At 36.5% G+C, this 23611-nt stretch overlaps 1 protein-coding gene across 1 annotated transcript in view; it reads left to right on the top strand.

The window, feature by feature from the left end:
- The window catches only part of Thsd7a (thrombospondin type 1 domain containing 7A), a 364412-nt gene that overhangs the window by 275937 nt on the left and 64864 nt on the right, over positions 1-23611 (top strand). Inside the window, exons 8-11 of the mRNA XM_028755943.1 lie at positions 4197-4431; positions 8011-8126; positions 14843-14975; positions 16342-16445. Of these exons, the coding sequence (XP_028611776.1) occupies positions 4197-4431; positions 8011-8126; positions 14843-14975; positions 16342-16445 (588 nt within the window). The remainder of the gene's footprint in view (positions 1-4196; positions 4432-8010; positions 8127-14842; positions 14976-16341; positions 16446-23611) is intronic.

Genomic DNA, 23611 nt, shown 5'->3' with positions numbered 1-23611 from the left:
GTTCTTTTGCATTTATTTTGACTTTTGCTTAGATAGATAAAATCATCTCTTCTTACTTACTTCAGAAACTTTGTTTTTGTAATTCTAACTCTTCCTAGTTCATCTACATGCCTCCTCCTTCTTTCAGACATCTTAAGTCTCTAAAACACAATGAATCTTACTCCTTTCAATCATTATCATATTACAAAGATCTTAACATAATTCTGACATTCCACATAGAATTTTCCTCACGTGTATGTTCGTCTCACTCACTTTAGCCCTCCTATTTCTTTTCCTCAGCAAATCACAAAATCGTTGACTGTAGTGAACTATTTCTAATCCTTCTGGTATCTCGTGAAACACCGCACTTGAATGTTGTACATTACACTCCATATATAGGTATCCAGTTACCATATTGAATAGGGCTCTTTTTAAATCTGTTCTATCAGTTGTAAATGCATCAATACCAGAAACAGCAATTCCGTGACTCTAACAACATGCATTAGAAGAAAGCTTTTGCAAAACTGATGTGGGTAGGAATAGTTGTGTTTTATTTGACATATTCTGATGTTTTTCTGTGTATATACAGCACATGTATGTGGTATAAGTATACAGGTATTTATATATAATTCAATTTTTTTCTGTGTGTATATAATGTATGTGTGTGTGTGTGTGTGTGTGTGTGTGTGTGTAGTTTTTTTGTATGGATGTATGAGACTGTGAATACACATAGAAGCCTAAAGATGTCAAGCCTACTGCATTACCACTGTTTTTATATGCTTGAGATGGTCTCTTGATAAAGCTGGGGCTAGGCTGGTGGCCAGGCCATACTAGCCACCCTCTTGTCTCTGTTTCTTCCCTCACAGTGCTGAAGTTGCCAAATCATGCAACCAAACGCAGTAATTTATATCAACTCTGTAATTTGAATCCAAGCCCTCACATTGGCAGCAACTATCCATGTCTGTTGAGTCATCTCCCTAGCCCAATGCTTCTCATTTTAATATAGTAGTTTTATCTAATAAATGGCAGGTTTATATGTACACAAACGTTTGCTTTGTCCCTTTTATTGAAAATAGATTTTTCTCAACCTTTGTCCCTCGCAGCTCCTCCCACCACCCCACTAAAGGTTTATTTACATAATGGAATTTCTTTCATGTCTGGTAACATCTTTCCTGTTGCCACAATGATAGAAGATCTAAGTACCAGGTTTACTTTAAAGCATTTTACATGTAAAAGGACATTTTCACACTTATTACTAATTTTGTCATAGTTCACATTTTATAATTTTCCATGACTGTGGAAATGTTCCCAAGGGGAATATTATATCTTCCCATAAATAATAGATATTTTTTAAATTATCTTTATCAATTTTTTTAAACATAAAATTGTTCTCCAACCAATGCAGTGATTTTACAATGACTGCTTCTCTAAACTAGACTTTCAAACTTGCAATATAATAATTAAGACCACACTGGGGCTTATCTGTACGAGGATCCTACATCAGATTCAAACTGCTGATGTGGCTTTAATGCGGATTAGGGCGAGAAAATAAATAGCCTTTATGTCTATAAACTTAACAACTATCTTGCAGTTTCTCAACATGTTATGCTGATGGTGTAGAAGTTGTTTTTTCTCTCTTATCATTTTCCCTCCAAAGCCAACCAGTCAATTGAAGTGTCAAAAGCAATTCAGAGCTTTAAAATCAGTTTCAACAGGATACTTATTCTTACAATGAAAACAGTGTAGTTACAGAAATTTAATGTTTGATCAGCAATTTTACTATTACATATAAAGGAACTGTTAAATAATTGTATATAATCATATATAATGTTATATGTAATTATATAGCATATAATCACATATGTATGATTAGGTGTATTTGTTAATGTTGGATATATCCAGCACCCAGAAGAAGAATCTCTAGGAAAACTCATTTATTTCTCCCCAATCCAATTAGCATGATTTAGAATTCAGTGGATCCAATTCCTGAACTTCCTAGCAGGAGCTGCCAGGGTCACCCAGCTGTATGATAGCAGACAGCACATGACAAGACATGAAAGGTGTCTTCACCATCAGGAAGCAGGGACACTTATGAAAATGTTCAGGACAGGCTAGTCTGATGTTAGATCCACATTCAACAGTGCATAAATGACTCTAAATTGTTATTAACAAACTGCCAACTGATTAAACAACTGATCAGAGGGAAGTCTGCAAATATAGCTCTGTCATCCCTGTAGAGCATCTCTGGTGTTGCAGCCTGAGTCAAATCATCTATGAAGTGAGTAATTCTCTATTCCCTGCCTTTAACAATACATCTCTTTCTACTTTCTCAATTAGTTAAAAGAATATAGGGTCTTCCTAAATTCCTTATCAATACAGTCGCCACATCATTTCATATGCTTGCATTTATACACCCAATAATTTTTATTCACATGACAGTTGTAAATTCAAGTTAAGACTTCACCTCTCGCGTTTATACAATAGGCCTGGCACATAAATGAATCCAGAATGTTAACCTTCACACCACAGTCCACTAACTAAAGATGTGTCTATCTTACGTTCAACCTTCTCGGCATTATTTCTGTGTAACTTGAATTCATTCTTGGAACACAGCAGCTAAGCAAAAGTTATGACATACTTGCTGTCACTTACAGTGATAGTGAGCATAGCTGTTCTGTCTGTACATAGCAGTCTCAGATATGCCAAAGAGGAGGCAACCAAAACCAGCTAAATAACACTTGAGAAAAAAAAGGAAATTCTAGTTATTTACTAAAGGCTTTTAACATATCTTGTGGTGCCATTAAGAATCCCAACAGGACTGGGGGTGTGTCTCTATGATAGAAGCCTTGTCTAGCATGTGAAGCTCATGGATTCCTTCCTCCGGGACTAACAGGAAAGGAATATAACAGCACCAAAATCTACAGGCAGGTATTATTATCCTGCAAGAGAATTCCATCAATTACAACGGACAACTTTTTATTTGCTATATGTATGGGCTGGGGCAGGTGGGTTACATGCAAGTGCTGTCCTAAGGCACTAGATCCCTGGAACTGGTGTTAGAGGCAGGTGTGAGCTGCTTGACACAGGGACTGGGGACCAAACTTGGATCTTCGCCAATACCAGTATATGCTCTTAATGGCCGAAATATCTCTTCATGTCCTTGGATAAATATAAAATACCTATGTCAGGCATGTAGGATGGCTAAGTGGATAAAGACACTTCCCCCAAGGCTGATGAGCTGAGTTTATTCTGGGGCCCATATGATGAAGAGAGAGAACTGACTTTAAGAATGTTGCCTTTGACCTGCCCACATGCCATGGCATGTCCATGCCCCAAAATACTCATACATGCACACACTCAAATTAATGTATTAGTTTTAATGAAAAATATCTGCTATCACCAATACCTTTGCTGCCACAAATGATGATACTATAAAGAATACAAATTTTAATGTAAATGAGTTCAAACTGACTGACAATATCTGAACTTTAAACAGAGAAATTTAAAACTCTCTTTTCTTGTAAAGTTTGCAGAAGCATAACAAAAAAAACCAAACATGGACTTAAGTCATTGAAAGCTATTTAAATAAGTATATAAAAATTAGAGTTAAGCAGAAAGTATTAAGTGGTTTAATTTTAAATCTTTTTCTTCCTTTGGAACATGTAAAACGAGGGTGAACTGCACAGCCAATGACATCACAGATTTGAATAAATATACCCCATCGTGTTTTCAATAATACTCCGGAATATCCTTAGCTATTACCCAGCTTTAACAGACTCACTTGCTATCACCTTAAACTCTAATACATTCAAGTAAATCTTATTTAAAACCCTGGATTAAGACTTTCAATTTAGAAGATGGAACTTGCAAACTCATTCAGACATTCTTATCCATGGCATGAAGTTGTCTGTTGCTTGTGGTTAAAATTAGTGTGGGCTTCCTTGCACCTGTTACTGGGTTTCTCTGAAGAACAATGGCTTCTTCTTAAGGTCCCAGATTATCTTCAATACCTAGTATGTATACTGTATGCTTTGTATTTTAAGCTAGATCCAGCAAAGAGTAATTTGTATTTTTTGTAATAGTGTGCTGGTTCCATGCTATGTGCTCAGTAAGTGGTAAGTATCATTGTTATCAGCCCTGCAAATTCCTGGGAACAGAGAACGGTGAGGTTCCTGTTGGCTTTCTGTCTAATCTATTGTCATTGTCCATTTTTGTAGGTGGAATTCGCTGCCCTAACAGCAGTGCTTTGCAAGAGGTGCGCAGCTGCAATGAGCACCCTTGCACTGTGTACCACTGGCAAACTGGTCCCTGGGGTCAGTGTATAGAGGATACATCGGTGTCATCCTTCAATACGACCACAACATGGAATGGGGAGGCCTCATGTTCTGTGGGCATGCAAACACGAAAAGTCATCTGTGTGCGAGTCAACGTGGGCCAAGTGGGACCCAAGAAGTAAGGACTTGAGAATAGCAGCGGCAAATCCTGTGGTCAGCCATGCAGAGGACTGGTTGGGCTCTATTTGCTTTGTTAAATGGAGTCTTCTGATGTTTGTCATACCTGTCCTCATAAGAAGATTTGATTGCTTTCAGTGTTACTTGCTGATAAAGCTGTAACTACTTCTGAGTCTTGTACTTGAGATCCATAAATTCTATAGAAACCTTTCTATCTGGTCCTCACTTCCAATTCTATTGTAGCACAGTCTGCTTTTTATTAAGCTACTGAGGTAAAGAAAGGAGTGCTTGCTCTAGGCTTCTCTGATCAATAATGACAGGATACAAAGTCCTAGCCGTAGAGGTCATCCGTGACCTCCTGTATATCCCTAGGCTTGGAGGCTGACAATCTGTTTAACTGAGTAAAACCCATCTATGATCTGCCTTCCATTTGCCCACACAATGCTCTATCACTGGTAGTAAGGTCAAATATATTTTTCTGTAGTAAAACGAGTAACCATTTACTTTCAACAGAGAGCCCTGGGACAAGATAGCTGATATAAGAAGTAGAAAACCTGTCAGTTTCATATAGGTTAAGAAAATGGGAAGAAGAAGAACAATTTGCGAGTGGGGAGGAGAAAAAAACAGACTTGAGATATTGAGTGCCTTGTGATAATGATAAGTGAAAATAAGTAATGGTATGAAGGAGATAATCAATTCTTAGAAAAAAATTAGTACTTTTTCTAAAAAAAATATATTCTTCTGAGGAGGAACAGCCTCTTTAATTTTTGAAACAGTGTAACTTTCTTAGTAATTCAAATGTCCTATGTTTTGCATAGGTCTAAACTTGTGTTTTCCAAATAATTAGCTTTGATTTTCAAAGTCAGATGAGAAGATTATATATATAATGAGAAATACTCTGAGGTAGTCACTCAACGCACTTTCTCAAATGCTGTTTGTGAATGAAAAACACTTCCTTTGCTATTTTCTTCAGTGACTTCAGCTCTTTGGCAATGTTGTGGATGCATAATAAGCATTCGAGTAACTTATATATAAAGCATCCCGGTTTCTCTTTCTTCTTCTTACCCTCTTTTAAGAGCTCCACACTCTCACTACAAACACTTCTTCCTATCTGGCCTTTCCCAGACATGTGATTTTCGGTATTATTTTATGAAATTTTCTAAGGGGATGAAAATAATTTATCTGACATATGGAAAACCCCAGGGGTATAAGCAAGAGACCCATTAAGCATTTTTATCTGGCTAGCATTCCAGATATTAGAGATATTTAGCTCCATGATATAATTATTTATATCCTTTGACATTTCAGAATATATTAGAAAATATAGACCAAAGAGACATCCTTCACACTTCATATGGTAACCCCAAACCAATATGTTAATGGAAATTACACCCAGGTTGTTATTAATTTGACTCAGGAAATTAATTTGCAATATATTAAAATTCAGTGATACTAGCAGCAGCGGGGTTGAAAGTTCCACAACCTGGAGGAGGCTGGTTCTTACTGAGATTAGAACAGAGATAGAAGTGCTCACTAGACCAGACAGAATGAACAATATTATACCGATTTATAAAAGGCTTCCTCTATCTGTTTGCAAGCTAGTGGCCTTTCAAAAGTTGCAACTTAGACCTACTATAAGATAAAATACTGTCCTGGGGTGAAGGGTGTATATGTGAACAAGGACCTCTGTGTGAAGATCTGATGGATCCAATCTCATGGGGTCATTCAGTAAGAAGTATGTTCTGATGCATCCTATCAGACCACCAGAGTAATCCAGCAAAAACTTACTATGTGGCTACAGCTGTTTTTCAAGGATCTGGATATACCCATAGATTTGCTAAACCATGTTGGTTTCCTTTGCCCTTAAAACTGTAGGAAATTAAATCAAACACATTTAAGTTCAAAAGAAAATGTTATTGCCCTTCTCCTTAAGTACTAGGTTAAATTCAGTGAATGTTTTCCAATGCAAACCATTTGAAACAAAAATGCAAATAGGAACATTGTTTTAAACTCTTCTTAATAAAATAGATTACTGGGAGATGGTAAAATCAATGTTATTGATCTTATCTATCCTCCCAAGTAACAAACTTCAACTCCCATTGCTTCTGTTTAATTTGACCTTGAATAAGATTGGGAGGAGGGAGGAATCAATTCTTTGATTTAAACCACACATGCTAAATACAAACAGTGCCAGGGAACAGCAGCATGTTGACTGAAACAATTGCCTCACCAAAGGAAGTCGGAATTCATTTTATTGGATGCAGTCTAGGCTGTATAATTTATCTTTGTGTGTTCATTTAGTGACTTTGTTGTTGGTAATTTTGCTCTCCACAGTTAGCCAAGTATCTTGCTGTGGCTATTTCCAAACTCAAAGACTATGTGGAGGGTCAATGACAACATTGTAAATTCCATTGATTTATTTCGGGCTACATATTTGAAGAGCACAGTTGAGTAATGGCCTCCCATTGTTAAAGTTATAAAATGCCTCATTTAGAAGCATTGCTTTTGATAATAATTACTGACCAGTAGCTCCATAGTCCCAAAAGAATTCTTTGAATTATATGTGGTATATTTTCATAGGATGTTTTCCAATTAAATTACCAGTCCAGTCTTATAAAAATCTAAATTGTGAAAGCACATCAATTCCTTTGATTCATACTTAAATATTTTTCCTGCCCAGCGTTTTAAAGAGTCACATTTTTACAATAGAAAAGAGCATCGTATTTTTGTGTAAGAAAGGACATGTAGGCAACTAATTATAGAGTATGTTGAAAATGAAGTGTCAGTATGGTGTTAGCTATTTTACTCGCAATTTAGTTCTTTAAAGGTGACTAATATGCAACTGAGTCTGACAGCAGACACCTGTAATCCAGGTACTCAGGAAGCAAAGGCAGGTGGATCTCCATGAGTTTCAGGCCAGCTAGCACTACATAGTAGTATACTGTCACAAAAATTGGAAAATGAGAGAGAGAGGAAAAGAGAGACAAAAAGACAGAGACAAAGAGACAGAGAGGAGGCTGAGAGAGACAGAGCACAAACAAGCTTGGTGGGCCATGTTTGATCCTAGAACCACCAACCAACCACACACATGTCCATGCCCACATACATTCTATACAAACATATGCATACATAAACAGGATTGTAATACTAATAATAGTTATTATTATTAAGAAATATTTGTCATGATAGTTTTTTGTCCAGCTACTATGAAATATTTAGATACAGCAATTGTATCCTAACATTGATAATTTGAAATCCCACAAATTTTTTATTATGTGTATTAGAAAATGCATATTTACTAGTAGAAATATTATCCTAAAAGGAAGGATGTGGTAATTATATTTCTTCTAGATAACATGAATGTCATTAAGTCTACATATTTGTATGAGTAGTCTTGTCCAGGTACAGTTGGAGAGAATTAAGTTAGCTGAGTGGTACTTCTTAAAAGCAGCCTTGAAAGCTGAATAACAGAAGCTCATGAGCTGACTGTGAATCATTTAAGCAATGAAAAATGGAAGGAAATTAAGATACTTGGTTTTGTGGCTTTTTAAAGGCTGAATAATTTCTTTGCTTGTTCCAGGTGTCCTGAAAGCCTTCGGCCTGAAACAGTGAGGCCCTGCTTGCTTCCTTGTAGAAAGGATTGTATCGTGACCCCATACAGTGACTGGACACCATGTCCCTCTTCATGCAGAGAAGGTATGTAGTGCAGATTATGGAGGTTCTTCAGCCAGAACCCTTATTCAGCAGGATGTCTGACTTTTGGATGAGCAATGTTTGTGATTTTTATACAAGGCTTTTTCAAGATTGTCAAAATGTTTGGATTTCTCCCTAGAAATAATACTATGTTAGACTACCTGGCAGGCAGTAGGTTTGAAGCCAGAAACTCCCTTGAAGTTTCATTATATGCCTCAGATTGAAATGATTCTAGCTCTTATTAATAAATATTTTCTTTCATAAATCCTCAAAGAATATATACTGGCCTTCTGAAGTTTTAAGAGAGTTTCCAGTGCCCACAATACACATAGCTTCTAAACTACTTACAGGCAAGAAATAGCCTAAGACCAAGTTTGCTAAGGATTCAATTATGTGGTCCGAGGATGGGAATAAAGCAAAGAGAAAAATGGCCAAGCTGTCTTCCTGCCAACACTTAATGTGCCACGAGGCATTTCCAAGACTATTCGTTCCCTGCCAGGTTTGGGTTTTGGCTTATTCGATGTGCAAAGACTTTTTATTATCATGGAAGATTCCCCTGATAAATCTTTCATTAACCTTCAGGACATGGTTTTTTGGCTTTCTCACTGAGAGAAATCTTCACACCTTCCCTCCCACTTACACGGTACCAGCACATTTTCTCCCAATGTGAAAGACAACATTGTCTGCTGTTTTCCCGTGTGCTCTCTCAACATGTATGCTAACTCGAGGCTTTCCTTGTGTTTACACTTCTTGACTCTCGTGGGAGATTTGCAATTAAGAATTAATTTCTAGCTTAATGACCTTTTTAACTTGCTGAATTTTATTTTAAACCACTTAATTTTCTGAATGTCATAATTGATTATTTTGCAAATATCATTGAGTAGAGTTGAAAAATAAGTTTGAGGGAATTTTGTTTGTGCTTGTAAGATAGGATCTCATTCTATAGAGCAGACTGGCATGGTCCTTGGAATCTTCTTGACTAATGGGTCAGTTTCTGGGATTAGCAGTGCATACCATCACATCTGGGAAATTTTCTTCTGTGTTTTATAGAGTACTATTGAAATATTACATCAATATTAAACTGCTAACAGACCAAAAAGAGATTTTTTTAATTCATTTTTTTAATTCTTAGTAGCTTTGGAAGAGAAAGGGTGACTAACATTAGTTTGTTGTGTTTGTTTGTTTGTTTGTTTGTTTGTTTGTTTTGGAGACAGTCACTTAGTCCATGATGGCCTTGAACTTACTAACTGGGTGAGGATAATCTTAGAGTTTTGATGTTCTTGCCTTACTTCGTAAAGGCTGGGATTACAGATATGTAGCACATGGTTTTTGTTGTTGTTGTTGTTGTTTGGTTTGGTTTTGGTTTTTTGTTAGTGTGCTGTCGAAGGTCAAGCCCATTAGTGGTTCTGACATGCAAGCTATATCTCCCATTCATATTAACATTAATTTAACAGCACAAAAGAGAAAAATGTTAGTGACATGAATTTTATAAATTTTAAGATCTTGTTTCTGTATTATCCTAAAAGCCACATAAAATACGGTATTATTGGTTTGGTTCTCATCAAGTAACATACTTTACTCTATAGGCTGTGATCTCCAACATCATTGATGCTGCTCATTACCTCAGTGATGAAAGTTATACATTATATCACACCATTTTATATTACACGTAAAACCTTGTGTCCTGTTTTAATTGTGTTCAGGTTTGAGCTTAGTCTCTAATAGCTACCCACCCTTATAGGATAGACATAGTACCCTTGCCTGTGCTCACTATGTGGCAAATGTTTGGTGTATTGGAAGCAATCTTTCTGAGAAACTTCTAGGGAAAGCATTTAATCACAATAGAACAAAACTTTCTTGGAAAATTTGAACTGAATATTAATAATTAGCAGTTTCCCAATCCAGTTATTATTTTCAGTGCTTCAACACTTCATTAAAGGCAATTGTTCATCCTTCACTCTGTAATGTTTTCCAAGTAACTATAATATTTCCAAATATAAGATTTTGACAGTTAACAAGATCACATCCTGGAGGTATGAGATGTGTGAGGTAACTATTTTTCTAATCCTTTAATTTGTATAAAGAGTCATCACTGAGCATGAGGCTCAGTCAAAGAAAATAGAGAATAAAAAAGAGAAGTAACTTTACTTTGAAAAACGACAAGACAAATAAGCTAATAATCTATGGTAGAATGTCTAGGCATATCCAATTTTCATCTAGCCATGCACTTAAAAAGTGATTCCTCAACATGGATGTCAGTGTAACCTAATTAATATTTAGCTACCTTAATGGAAAAGAATTAAAAGAAAATAATAGGCTTTGAGCACGGTCAAGACTGTTCAAGACAAGGCAAGAGAAGAGACACAGGATGACAAGGAGAGCTGAGTACTTTTGATAACACTGGTTGAGTTAAGATGGAAATGAAGTCATAAAATCAACAAGAAATCATGACAAAGTGCTATAAAAATATGTGTTAGCCCCATTGAACTCAAGGTATTTTATTAAGATAAATATTAGGTGAACTGTCAAGTTAGAAAAATGGTCAGTATATAAAATATTTGTAAATGAAAATATGGAAGTGCAGATGGTTATAACATTGCCTTAACAGAAGACCAAGTAACTGATGTGCTATACAGCGAAGGCCATGAAGAGATAACTTTCAATACCGTGTCTAGAATGGCATGAACTACTTACTATCAAAGAAATGAAAGTGGTAGCAAAGGTAGAAAGAAAGGATTGTAGTGAAGGCTATGTCAAAGGGAGTAATTTGTGAAGTATCTTGAGCGTTGCTGCTACAAGGTAAACAGAAGGTAGATAAAGTTAATGTCAGGAGTTTAGGATAGCTGAAGACTCATCGTGAAGGTAGAAGAAAGGAGAAAGAAGGAAGAATAGCTAAATGCAGCAAACTAGCATCTGTCAAAGGCACTGTTGAAATTTTTAGTGAAGAATTTTAATTAGATTGATCACTTGGCCACATATAGTTAATTATTCTAAACTAAAACTCAAGTTGCCACTAGATGACAGTATTTTCTTGAAACTCCTGAGTTGAGACTGACCCCTCTGTGCAAGAATGCCATGGAAACAAGAGGCTCCATTTGGTGATGGTAGAAATCTACTTGCCTGGGCAAAGATTCGCTCACTTGGACAGTAAACCAGCTCTACCAGGTTTCAGTGAAAGCTATATGTTAAGTCTCCTAGAAGAAAATATTTTCAAAGACAATAAACCTAAGCTCTTAGATTTTAAAAGTAATAACTGGAAATGCGTATTGAAGAAACAAGGGAGTGGGGCGATAGAGAGATAATAGTAGAAGATGCTTTGTGTTCTCCAAGAAACTTTTTCTCCTCCCCTGGTGACTGCTGTAACAGAGCACTAGATGCTGGGATCACAGACTATGCTAGCCCTTTGCTATGGTGAGGAAAATGAAACAAGGGCCTGAGGTTAATTTTTCTACTATTTTGCTATGAAACAACCCAAATTCAGTTGACAGTGAAATTGTATTGACTTCAACAAATGATTAAAATTTCTTTTGTGTTCAGTAAGAGGCAATGACAAAAAATAACTAATTCTGAAATGGAGTACTTCCTCTGAATTTAAAATTTCAGGTAAAGCCTAATATTATATGCATTTTGTATCTATTAGAATTTTGAGCAGTCCTTCTAAAACCAGCTTAAGGGGGTAAAATAACATCTTAGTATTGCAGAAAATGGAACAAAATATGTTAGATTTCAAGGAAGAATAAAAACGAGTCATTTGAAGTCTTATTCATTTCTCTCCCATGATAAGCCTTGAAGAAAAACAAAAACAATGTTAATAAAGATCAGAAATAATTCATGGGTAGTTTGGTCCTCAAGTGTGTGTGTACTTGTTAACTTTCAAAGCTCATTCATGAATTTTCAAAAATGGACACTTTAAAATATAAATCATTTCTCTATATAATTTGTTACTCTAATTATAAGTAGTAAGTTAGTGAATGATTTTTCTTTTTCCCCTATGAATTCTATAGCTATAGGTTTATAGCTTTATTGACTCCTAAAGTGAACATACAAGCAGGCACTTAGCTATAATCAGAGAAGAAACAGGGATGTCATATTTCCTGTGTAACACTCTTCAATAGCCTCTCTGAGTGTTACATCTTTGAAGTGTTTCAATCAAATCAGGACACAATGTTTATCCTATGGCTACATGAGGTAAGAGAGTTTGAACTTTGTATATGAACAAATAGAATATCATTGTACAGTCAATTTAAGAAGAAAAAATATCCACACCTTTGATTTGTAACATACATGTGTATAGTCTGAATAAAAATGATACCAGAAAAATATTACAAACTTGTATGTTAGATAACATATGTATTTCAAAAGTAGAAACAAAAAGAAAGCAACATGTTTGAATTGGAACAGCCTTGACTAGGTACCAGGCAGCATCTGGAAAATTAAAGCTTAAGAACTTCAGTTTATAAGCTGCCATTGATGCTGAACTCATTGTCTGTGTCAATGCCCAGTCCCTTGGCTTTAATTCTGTGTCTGACTTCCTTACACAAATTGAAAAGTGTTAGGAGTGATTTCCTCTGAATATTTTGATCATCAGGGAAACAAAGACTCATTTGTTGGTGATCTTCTTCCTAATGGAGAAGGTAGTCTAAGAGAGAGACAGAGGGAGGAAGAGATGGAAGGAAGAAAATAAAGAAATTCTTCCTAAGATGCTAACCAAATAATTGGAAGTTTACTTAGTTTTCATATTCTTTTAAAAAATATTGATCCTAAGTATATCCTAAAATAAAATAAAAGTTAAAAATGATAGAAAGGCAGAATCAAGTACTGAAGTGGGAGAGTAGAAAAGGAATGAAAAAAATAGCAAAGAGAAAATCAAAGCTGATATATGCTCCCATAATAGAGATGAAAATTAGCTCTGAGATTCCAGTTGACCAAAATGAAAAATGGAGGCACAATGGATTCTGAAACACATCAAAAGAAATGAAAATGCTCCTGTCTCTGAATAGTTAGAGGCGTTCATCGCCTGGGCTTGAAGCTAGAAATCCTTTGAACAATTTAACAGAGAAGCATTGATAACATGAAATTTCTACTGACATTTCTTAGATCTTCTCTGAACCTATCATATTAAATTTATTAAAATCCAGAGTCAGTATTCAAATTTATATTGTTACAATTAATCATCCACAACAGTGCTCCCAAATATTTCAATTCCTCCTTGCCAGCAATCTCAGTCCCCAATTCCTGACTCCATTAGCTGGAGTATTCCAATTATTCATTAAAATAACTATTGCTGTTATAAACATGATTCACATACAGTGGGAATAATCCTCACAATTTACAATAATCCAGGATCTTAAATTGGGACAAAGTGCACATAGCCATCTACGCCCTTCCTTTCCTCTACTGTTCATCACAAGCTCCTGAAAGGCTTTTAAAACAGACTCCAAATTCAGCTATCAAGAATGTTAACTTAGTAATTCCATATTTATCCTCAGCTGTTTACTGTGTTGTTGCTACTTGTAAAGGGCTTCTCCAGCTTAGTCACTCAGAGATCACTGGGTTCTGATCAGCTTCTCTGGCTGGCACAAGAGTCCTTTCTAAGCATGGCTGCCATCATTTGCCTACCATTGTGTTAAGAGACACCTTGAGTTCATGCAAAAGGATTCTGTTATGAAAAAAAATCTTCACTTTCCAATCCTTTTATCTTATAACCATAATGACTTTTGAAATGTTTTGTTTCTTTTCTGATTAAACTTCAGTTGGTTAAGGTTGTAAACTCTATAAAAACTTGCTGTTCCTGTAGTCTGTTTATGAAATATTTAACAATCTTGCAAAATCATGTGAATGCAGAAAGAATAATATTAACTGCTGGCATAATTCTCCACATAATTCCTTTCTTAGAGAAACTGTCGCCCTTAAAAGATATGCATATGAAAAGTTGAAATACAGTTCATCAAAGCTCATAAATCCTTTATGTGTACTTACAATCTAAAAAAACAAATTTGAACATCATTTAGGCAGTAATACATTCATACTATCAACTTCTTTCTTGAAGGTAAAGCTTCCCCTTCTCCCAATTTTTAGAAATCATTTGGAGTTATTTACTTACAGTAATTACTGCTATTTTTGACACTTCCCCAAAAGAGTCTTTCTTTGGAAACTCCTGTTGTTTCTCTACTAAGAGCACAATGCTCAGAATGTGGCCCAAATACAGGCTGCTTAACATGAATAATAAATAGCTGGAATAAGCTACGCATTTTAAATAAAGAGAGTTACAAAGAAATAGCATTGTAACCTTGAATATATTCTCCTAAGGAAAATTCATGACAAGTGTATGTGTCTCATGTGACAAATTCAGCTACATGAGATGACATGAAGATAAACTTACAGTAAAAGAAAAGAATTTAATTAGATCTGTCCTATTTCTCAAGGGGACAGAGTAAAATGAAAGAACAATTACTTTGCAAATGCACAGTGAAAGGATCAGTTGACTATGGAACTGTTTCTCTTCAGTCTTTACATTTTAAAATGTAAGTTGGGTTTTCAAAGTAAGTGGTCTGGTCGATGAGACAAATAGTAAAAGATTAGATGAAGTAAGACCTCTCATTCGGTTATGTCACAGCACATGATGCTGGAGGCAGGGAATTTTCTTCAACACCAATTGGTATTGAGAGATTCTGTTATCAGTGCAACGTTCGGAGGTTAAAAAAGTTGCTTCATTGCAGGGGACTCTGGAGCCCGGAAGCAGTCTCGACAGCGAGTCATCATTCAGCTGCCAGCCAATGGCGGCAGGGAATGCTCGGACCCACTATACGAAGAGAAAGCCTGTGAGGCCCCTCCCACATGTCACAGCTACAGGTAAGGGCCAGAAAGGAGGTAGGTGGAGCACTTGGTAATTTCTGACCGCATCTTTCAGACTGGTACTCCTTTCATCCACTCAGTAGAATGCTCGCTGCTGGAGCCACCATTCTGCATCTGTACTTCAGAGAACTTCTCCACTTTTTAGTACCTCTCATGAAGCAAATACATTCGTCAATTTCCCAACTTTGGAGGTAGCGCTAGTAGGTGGAGAGACTGTCTTATGCTGATATAAACTGTAAAAGAATTCAGAAAGTAATTAAGAACGACGAGATATGTGGGGTTTTTTGGCTCTTATTTATATATTTTTTTATTTTTACACTCCAGATTTTATTCCTCCCTCCGGTCCACCCTCCAACTGTTCCATATACCATACCTCTTCCCCACCCCCATGTCTCCAGGAAGATGTCCCCACCCCTTACCCACCCCCCAACCAGACCTTTAAACTCCCTAGGGCCTCCAGTCTCTTGACTGAAGCCATGTGTTCTTTAAGGAGCAATTCTTTGTCCGATGGCAATAATCAGGAAAGTCTCCCTTGTCTCCAAAGAGTGTCTGCTTCTCCTGTGTTGTGAGCATTGTGACTCAGGAAGTGACATTGTTCCTCTACAGTGCTACTGAAATGTTTATTTTCTGTTTGTCTATTTTCACTTCCTGGAAATTTGAAGTCACTGAAGCTACACATAATCTCAAAAATGTATTACAGAAGTATGGCCTCCTTGGTATTATGACTAAATGTTTCCTAACGGAACCTTACTGAAATACATGATTGCAGTCCTTACAACCAATGAGATGCCATATACTATGACCTTAATTAATGAAATGTGTGGTCACAACATATTGATTTAAGTGGAGATTGGGGTAAATTTGCCATCTTACTGTATGTATCATTAATTCGGGGATGACAGATTTTGTTACTATGTGTCTATATTATAAACATTATTGACTATTTGTTCAACGCATTGATTTTTGGAATTTGTTTTTGTTATGGGATATTGTGACTTACTCTTAACCCATGCAATGATAATCCAAAAAGCAATATACAGAAGACTCCTGGCAGGCCTGGAGTTTACTTAGTGGAATGCAGCACTGCTGGTGTCAGATGGGGCAGCTCTTGGTAGTATGAATAAGAATTCCAAATGCCCTCTGTCACTGTGAAATCTGTTTCTACAGAACTTACCAATGATATAGTCTTTAGTGCCATAGAAAGAATTCTGTATTATGTTGTCTTTATAAGGGCTTAGCTAAATTCAACTCAGGTAAAACCGACTGTGGGTAAATAGCCTGCTTTTTGTCAATGTTACATTATGTCTGTGACATGCCTGCCATCACTGCTTCCTCTCACTGAGATTTTATCCTTCTCCTGTAGGTGGAAGACACACAAATGGCGCAGGTGCCAGTTAGTTCCTTGGAGCATTCAACAGGATGTCCCTGGAGCACAGGAAGGGTGCGGGCCTGGACGGCAGGCAAGAGGTAGGAGATGGCACAGTAGTATTGACTTGCTTTGCACTTCTCCAATATTCTGTCTTTTATCTCCACCACTGCCTTGTTACATTTTATAATGCTATCGGGATTGGACAGAGCACAGCAGATAGAAACAGCTTTGACCTATTTTACCTAACATCAGAAACCAGAAACTTGGCTCTTGAAATTTTGTTCTTTGGCAATAACACATAACTCTCTAATTCTTCACTAATTAATAGATGGAAGAAAATCAGAAGCGTGGTTCATTTATGACATAGATCATAATATAACTAAGTTTTTTTGTGTGTTTATAAATCATGATGATTCATAGCACTTTACTGGACACCTTAACAATTACTATGATTCATAATCCTTGTTTATATCCATCACATTTGGGCGTGCATATAATGTATACCTGGATAGCTTTCTTAAAATTCTTAGTGGTGACATTTCTAATAAAGCAGAGGCTATCCAAGTCCCTGATCATAATTGACACTGGATTTTAAGTTGAATATTTGTTTACTCAAAGAGTGCAGTATGTAAAGTGAGGACTGTTCACACTGCTAAAAATCATGGAATCCTGCAGAAGTGTGTAGTGGATGCTATCACATTTCATATCTCAAGCTTTGGAGAATAGTGTTTACACCCATGTATGAAATATACTTGGAATTTAGGCATTTTACTATTATTGATCATACAAACTGTCAGTAGCTAATATGTATACTGGAAATATAGCTTAATATGTAATAGAATATTCTTTGACTTTTCTTTAACCTATAAAAATGTATTTTTGATCTCTCATTTGTATTTACTTCCTTAATGATGAATCAAAAGTTTGTGCAGATTTAACATTGAGTTCTAGTTTTTACAGTAAAAAGTAAAAAAAAAAAAAAATTAATCCTGAGAAAAACTCTTTTTAGTAATAATCTATTTTTAGATTCTTCTTAAAAGAAGTCTTCATTTGAAATATTAATTGTATTTCATTACTTATGTTATATGCATGGTGATATTTATGACTCCATTTTACTTGTATAACATTCACTGGGAATCTTCTGTTACGGGAGATGTCTGTGATCTCCCAGGAGCTGATGTCTTAGGCAGTGAACTGGACAAGATGGCAATCTCGTACTAATAGTGAAAATACAGATTTATTAAAAGTTAAAATAAGAGCACAGAATTCCCACCACAGGATAGGAACAGGTTCTAGCAAGCATGCTGGTTTAAAGCTCTCGGTTTAGAGATCGGGAGCATTTATTTACCAAAGGGAAGTGGGTTCTCCATAGGGATGGATCTTTGGTTGCTGTGTAGTGTGTGTGTGTGTGTGTGTGTGTGTGTGTGTGTGTGTGTGTGTATGTAATTGAAGTAATAGCCTTTCTTGGTTTATGGGTCTGAAACTACTCAGTCACATAAATCTGTCTATCTTGTGTCCATCATAAACCTTAGATAAATGACTCTGGCTGAAACTATTAGAGAGCTGAGTGTTGCTTTTCCCATTGCAAATCTTTCTCCAAGAAATTGAGTAGTACAAAGCTTAATCAGTCACTGACAACTCCTCCTTTGAACCAAGTGTGAATTCATGTATATTTCTGAGTCTAAATGGAGTTGCAAATGGTACAGGGCATAGGTGGGTTTGGAAGTAAGGATATAAAATCTTCCGTTCCAATTCTTATACAAACAAAAGATGCGATTTCCTCTTCTAGTCACCTTGTAGGTGGAAAAGAAAAAGTCTGCTTCAAATGTAGGATTCTTTCAGTTTTAATATACAAACACTCACAAATAAAACACAGCAATCAATGGTCAGAATATGAAAGTATATTTTATAGAATACCATTAGAGAAAATGTTGGGTATGGTTGTGCTGACTAGAGATATGTGAACTTGACAAAGTTAGGGTCATCAGAGAGGAGGGAGCCTCAGTTGAAAAAATGCCTCCATATAGGACTGTGGAACATTTTATTAATTACTGATTGACATGGGAGGGCCCAACCTATTGTGTGTGGTGCTATCCTGTACTGGTGGTTGGTCATGGGTTCTATAAGAAAGCAGGATAAGCAAGCCTTGAAAATCAAGTCAGTAAGTAGCCTTCCTTCGTGACCTCTGAACCAGCCCCTACCCTGCTTTAGTTCCTGTTCTGACCTCCTTCAATGATGAAATGATATGAAATCATAACCCAAATAAAGCTTTTCCTCCCCAAGTTGCTTTTGGACATGATGTTTCATCACAGCAATAGTAGCCCAAAGAGGCACACATGTGAAGTGCCTTCATAATTCAAAACTCCATTATTAAAGGCTGCATGACCTTGAGTGATTCACTTCCTCCATTTGAGACTGAAAACACAAAAGCCTTGCAGCACCCGGCTCACATTGTTGGAAAGGTAATTCCGTCTTCTTCCTGGCAGTCCGTGACCCCTATGACTGTGCACAGAATGTCACAGGGACACAGTAGCAACAATATGAACACATTGCTGTTTGGATACACTGTCTTGTGCAGAAACAGAATTTTTACAGTGACTATTGATTTTTTTTCATGTCCAAATTTGACAGTCACTGTTCTATTCTGGTCCTAGTAAGTACTTACTTCTTAATGGGTATCACTCTTACCCTCTTCCTCTGCAAAACAGAAAGTTGTCTTTGGCTTCCTCAATGCCACTTTCTCCAGACTTTTGAATGTTCATTTTCAGGCTTCCTGTTTGGTACTTCTCTCTCCCAGTCTTTAAGCAATGCTTTCTAAACTTAGCACAGTCTGACCTTTCTGTCTCTCTGTCTCTGTCTCTGTCTCTGTCTCTGTCTCTGTCTCTCTCTCTCTCTCTCTCTCTCTCTCTCTCTCTGTGTGTGTGTGTGTGTGTGTGTGTGTGTTTATGTGTACATTTAGTATGTGTGTGTTTGTGTGTGTGTATGTGTATGTATGTGGGGGAGAGGACAAAGTTGCATTATAACAATTGGTTTCTGTGCAATAAATTTTAGGATTAACAACTTCAATGCAAAAAAACACTTCTGGTCTTCATTATTCCATCCTGTGGAGATTTCTTTTTCTTGCAGCTTGTGTTCCTATGGGGCATGAGATGGAGAGAAGTATCTTTTGTACATGGAAAGAAAGAAATGGGTTTTTTTACATTGATATTTTATTAATGATTGATTCCAGAACTGTACATGATTAGCTTGTCAGTATCTTACCATCTTTGTCTTTGATACTGTGTGGTCACAGACAAAATCAAAATAAATGAATAAAATGCTTTCCTTTAATAGCCAAAATAATGCTGCATAAATTCAACTGGCAAAGTCAGTGGAATGTGTACCTCTGTGTTGTTTAGTAAATCAAACTTTCTAATCAGCTACTCATTCATTTGTGACTGCATTGAGAAGGCTGTGCAGAAAGAACCATGGTGGTACTAAACCAAGGAACCAGGGTGGTGGTACTAAACCAGGGTGGTGGTACTAAAACCAAGGAACTTGTATGTCTTAGGGAATGAGATCATTTAACCTCTCCCAACAAACTGGAGTTTGAAAGCAATTGATTGCAAATTTGATTATTTGAAGCTGACAAAGTAAGGAAGGCTTGAAGGATGGGCTTATTCTTGACTTGTCCCCTTTTACTAGCATAAGCAGACAGGAGAGACGAATGCACAATGTGATCCATCTATAAGCTAAGTATGAGGTAAGAAATGCAATTGATAAGCTCATAGAAATGTGGGTAGGTTGAGGCCAGAGATGTGAGCTGTAGCTAAGATGATTCTGTGAAGACGTATAAATGTCAGGAACAGTGTTTGAGACCGTGTTCAATATGTGAAAAGAGCAAGGCCCCAGGAAATCAGTGCTTTATCTGTCAGTGTGTGCAGAATAAATTAGAACGATAAGGCACTTTGGCCCAGCTTCTGGCTAAGATGCTGTTGGAACAATAAAAGGCGGATGAAACAGAGGCTCAGATGAGAAATCCAGTGTGAAAATGGACAGAAATAAATAGATAGTGGCCTTACGATAGTGAAGATATTTGTAGGACTTCATGGCAGAGACTAGAATGGATAGTGGAAACATAAGTTAAAATTGAACTGTGGACTCTTTATGCCTATATAGTAAGCTTCGTAATAGTTCAATTAGTGAAAATAATTAACTCTGAAAGAAGAGCTAATTTGAGAAGTTGCAGTTTGTATAATTTGCATAGTATAGTTTTCAAACACAAGGAGCCCAATCTGAGGTTGAAACAGATATGTAACTGTAAAGGTAGCATAGAATGGTAGACAATTATTTGACCAACATTTCATGAAGTGATTTGCTGTAGACTAAGAAACATCAGATCTCTAAGATATGCTATGTATTTATACAAAAAGAAGGTAATAATATTTTTCATTTACTATACTTCTTTTTTCTCTAGCCTACTTACATTCTAAAGCTTTTTAGTTATTTCTTTTAATCTAAAGTATTTAGATTACAATTAATATTTCTAAAATTTACTAACATTAACATTTCCTTCTTTCCATCAGAAACATCATTATATGAATTAGGATATAGCTGCTACCCTTGAATACTATACTAGGACTCTAAAAATAGATATATTTATTGTGTGGCCTTTATTAAATGAATTGCTTATACCAGAGAATAATAAATTATAGTTTGTCAACCAAATCCAGTCCATAGCCTATTTATTTGTAGTTAACATTGTATTGGAACACAGCCATACCTATTTCTTTTTTATATAGGATATTTTCTTTATTTACATTTCATATGTTATCTCCTTTCCTGGCTTCCCCTCCGGAAAACCCCTATCCCATTCTCCCTTCCCCTGCTTCTATGAGCGTGTTCCCCCACCCACAAATCCACTCTCACCTCTCTGCACTGGCATTCCCCTACACTGAGACATCAAGCCTTCACAGGACCAAGGGCCTCTCCTCCCATTGCTTCCCGACAAGGCCATCCTCTGTTACATATGCGGCTGGAGCCATGGGTCCCTCCATTTGTACTCTTGGTTGGTGATTTAGTCCCTGAGAGCTCTGGGGGATCTGGTTGGTTGATATTTCTGTTCTTCTTATGGGGTTGCAAACCCCTTCAGCTCCTTCAGTCCTTTCCCAAACTTCTCCATTGGGGACCCCATGCTCAGTCCAATGGTTGGCTGCGAGCATCCACCTCTGTATTTGTCAGGCTCTGGCAGAGCCTCTCAGGAGACAGCTATATCAGTCTCCTGTCAGCATGCACTTCTTGGCATCTATAATAGGGTCTGGGTTTGGTGACTGTATATGGGATGGATCCCCAGGTAGGGCAGTCTCTGGATGGCCTTTCCTTCAATTTGCCATACCTATTTCTCTATCTATTTCCTGTGGCTGCTGTCAAGATATATAACAAAGTTGAATAGCTACAAGAGACAATATGTCTCAGAAAGAAAATATTATTTACTATCTCAGCTTTACAGAAACAAATTACTGGCCCCAATCTAGTCTCAGAAGTAAATAATCACTGCTATAGTCACAACCCCTACTAGCACTGAAATCAATAACATCAGATACTCCTATCGTGTTCTTAGCTCAAGTTTCCAAATTGAAGTCATCAGTGAAGAAACCCATTTAAAGCTCAGAGAGAGTGAGCTCTAAAATCTACTATGCCAGTAAAAGTTCCCACTTAAGAATGAAATCACAGCATTATTTAGAAAATATCAGACTGCAATATTGGCTCACCTAACTAGTTAAAAAAAAAAAACCTCCTAAAGAAAAAGAATAAATAAAGATGAAAACTGTGAAGAGAGATAGTGTGGAAGACAAAAGGCTCTGGGTTTTTGCAATTTCCTTCTCTACTGATAAATCGTATCACAATTAGATGTTAATTTCTGGTTTACTTATGATGTATTGCATGGAAAGGAATGAAAGGGTTTGTTTTGCATAGTAAATATGCAGCTCTCAGCACAACTCCTGCAAGGTCTTGTTATGGTTTAGTTCTTCTCAGAAGACTTGAGCTTCAGCATCATTAGGAAAGTATAACACTAATTTCTCTTCTATATTCCATAGCAGCTAGAGACAGAAACCTTCTTTATAAAAGATATGTATTCCTCTAAAAGTCTTAAAAGACTTTCATAAAATAAATACATAATCACTAGTGTGCTGTGGTTACTATAACAATATGCCACAAGGTCAAAGTGCTAAGTAATTTAATTTTTGGGAAAAGCTTTTTTTCTGGCATCAGAGAATATATTCTCTGTAACTTAGCTGGGAGATAGATAGATAGATAGATAGATAGATAGATAGATAGATAGATAGGAAGGAACATAGAGGGACAGCTCGCAACAGTATCATTTTGTAAAAGAGTCAATCTCATCATAAGAAACCACTCTCTTGAGAACAGATCTAACTCAGATCCAAAGTCTCCATCTCATGACTCCCTTACATTGGGATTGGAGGCTCAACCTATAAATTTTAGATAAATATAACTCAGTCCATATCATCAATGTCTTAAACAACCTATTCTGATTCACAGATCCATAAGTCCATTATATTAAACTTTCTCAAAAAGTTGTATAAACAGAGTGACACCAGTCCCTAAGACCAATGTACATTTCCTGAATAGTATTCAATATAATTAATGATTTCATTAAAAAGTATTTTAAATATATGCTACACAATTGAAAGAATAAAAATATATACATAATTTCATATAGTAAGAATATTGTAGCCGAGCAGTGGTGGCACACGCCTTTAATCCCAGCACTTGGGTGGCAGAGGCAGGCAGATTTCTGAGTTCGAGGCCAGCCTGGTCTACAGAGTGAGTTCCAGGACAGCCAGGGCTACACAGAGAAACCCTGTCTCAAAAAAAAAAGTAGAAAGAAAGAAAGAAAGAAAGAAAGAAAGAAAGAAAGAAAGAAAGAAAGAAAGAAAGAAAGAAAGAAAGAAAGATTGTAAAGCATACATGATTTGAGTTTCAAGGCAAATCAGTAATGCGTATATTATTACTGTGTAAGCACAATGACTACAGGAAAATGGAAGAAAAATATCAGAGGTGACCATTACTGTACACCCAATGAGAAAAGAAATTTCATTTAAACACAGGAGAAAAGAATGATGTAAAATCTATACACTTAAGGGCAGTGTATTGGCTGCTTTGTTTGGGGCTTCTCTCCATGTGTTTGAGGCAGGCAGACATCCCTCAGGGACTGGAAAAGCAGGAGAAAAAGAATGGATTTTTTTTTCTTTAAAAAAAA

The sequence above is a fragment of the Grammomys surdaster genome, unplaced genomic scaffold, assembly GCF_004785775.1.
Source record: "Grammomys surdaster isolate TR1022 unplaced genomic scaffold, NIH_TR_1.0 126091, whole genome shotgun sequence".
Taxonomy (NCBI): Eukaryota; Metazoa; Chordata; class Mammalia; order Rodentia; family Muridae; genus Grammomys; species Grammomys surdaster.
This window is presented reverse-complemented; position numbering and strand designations above follow the sequence as displayed.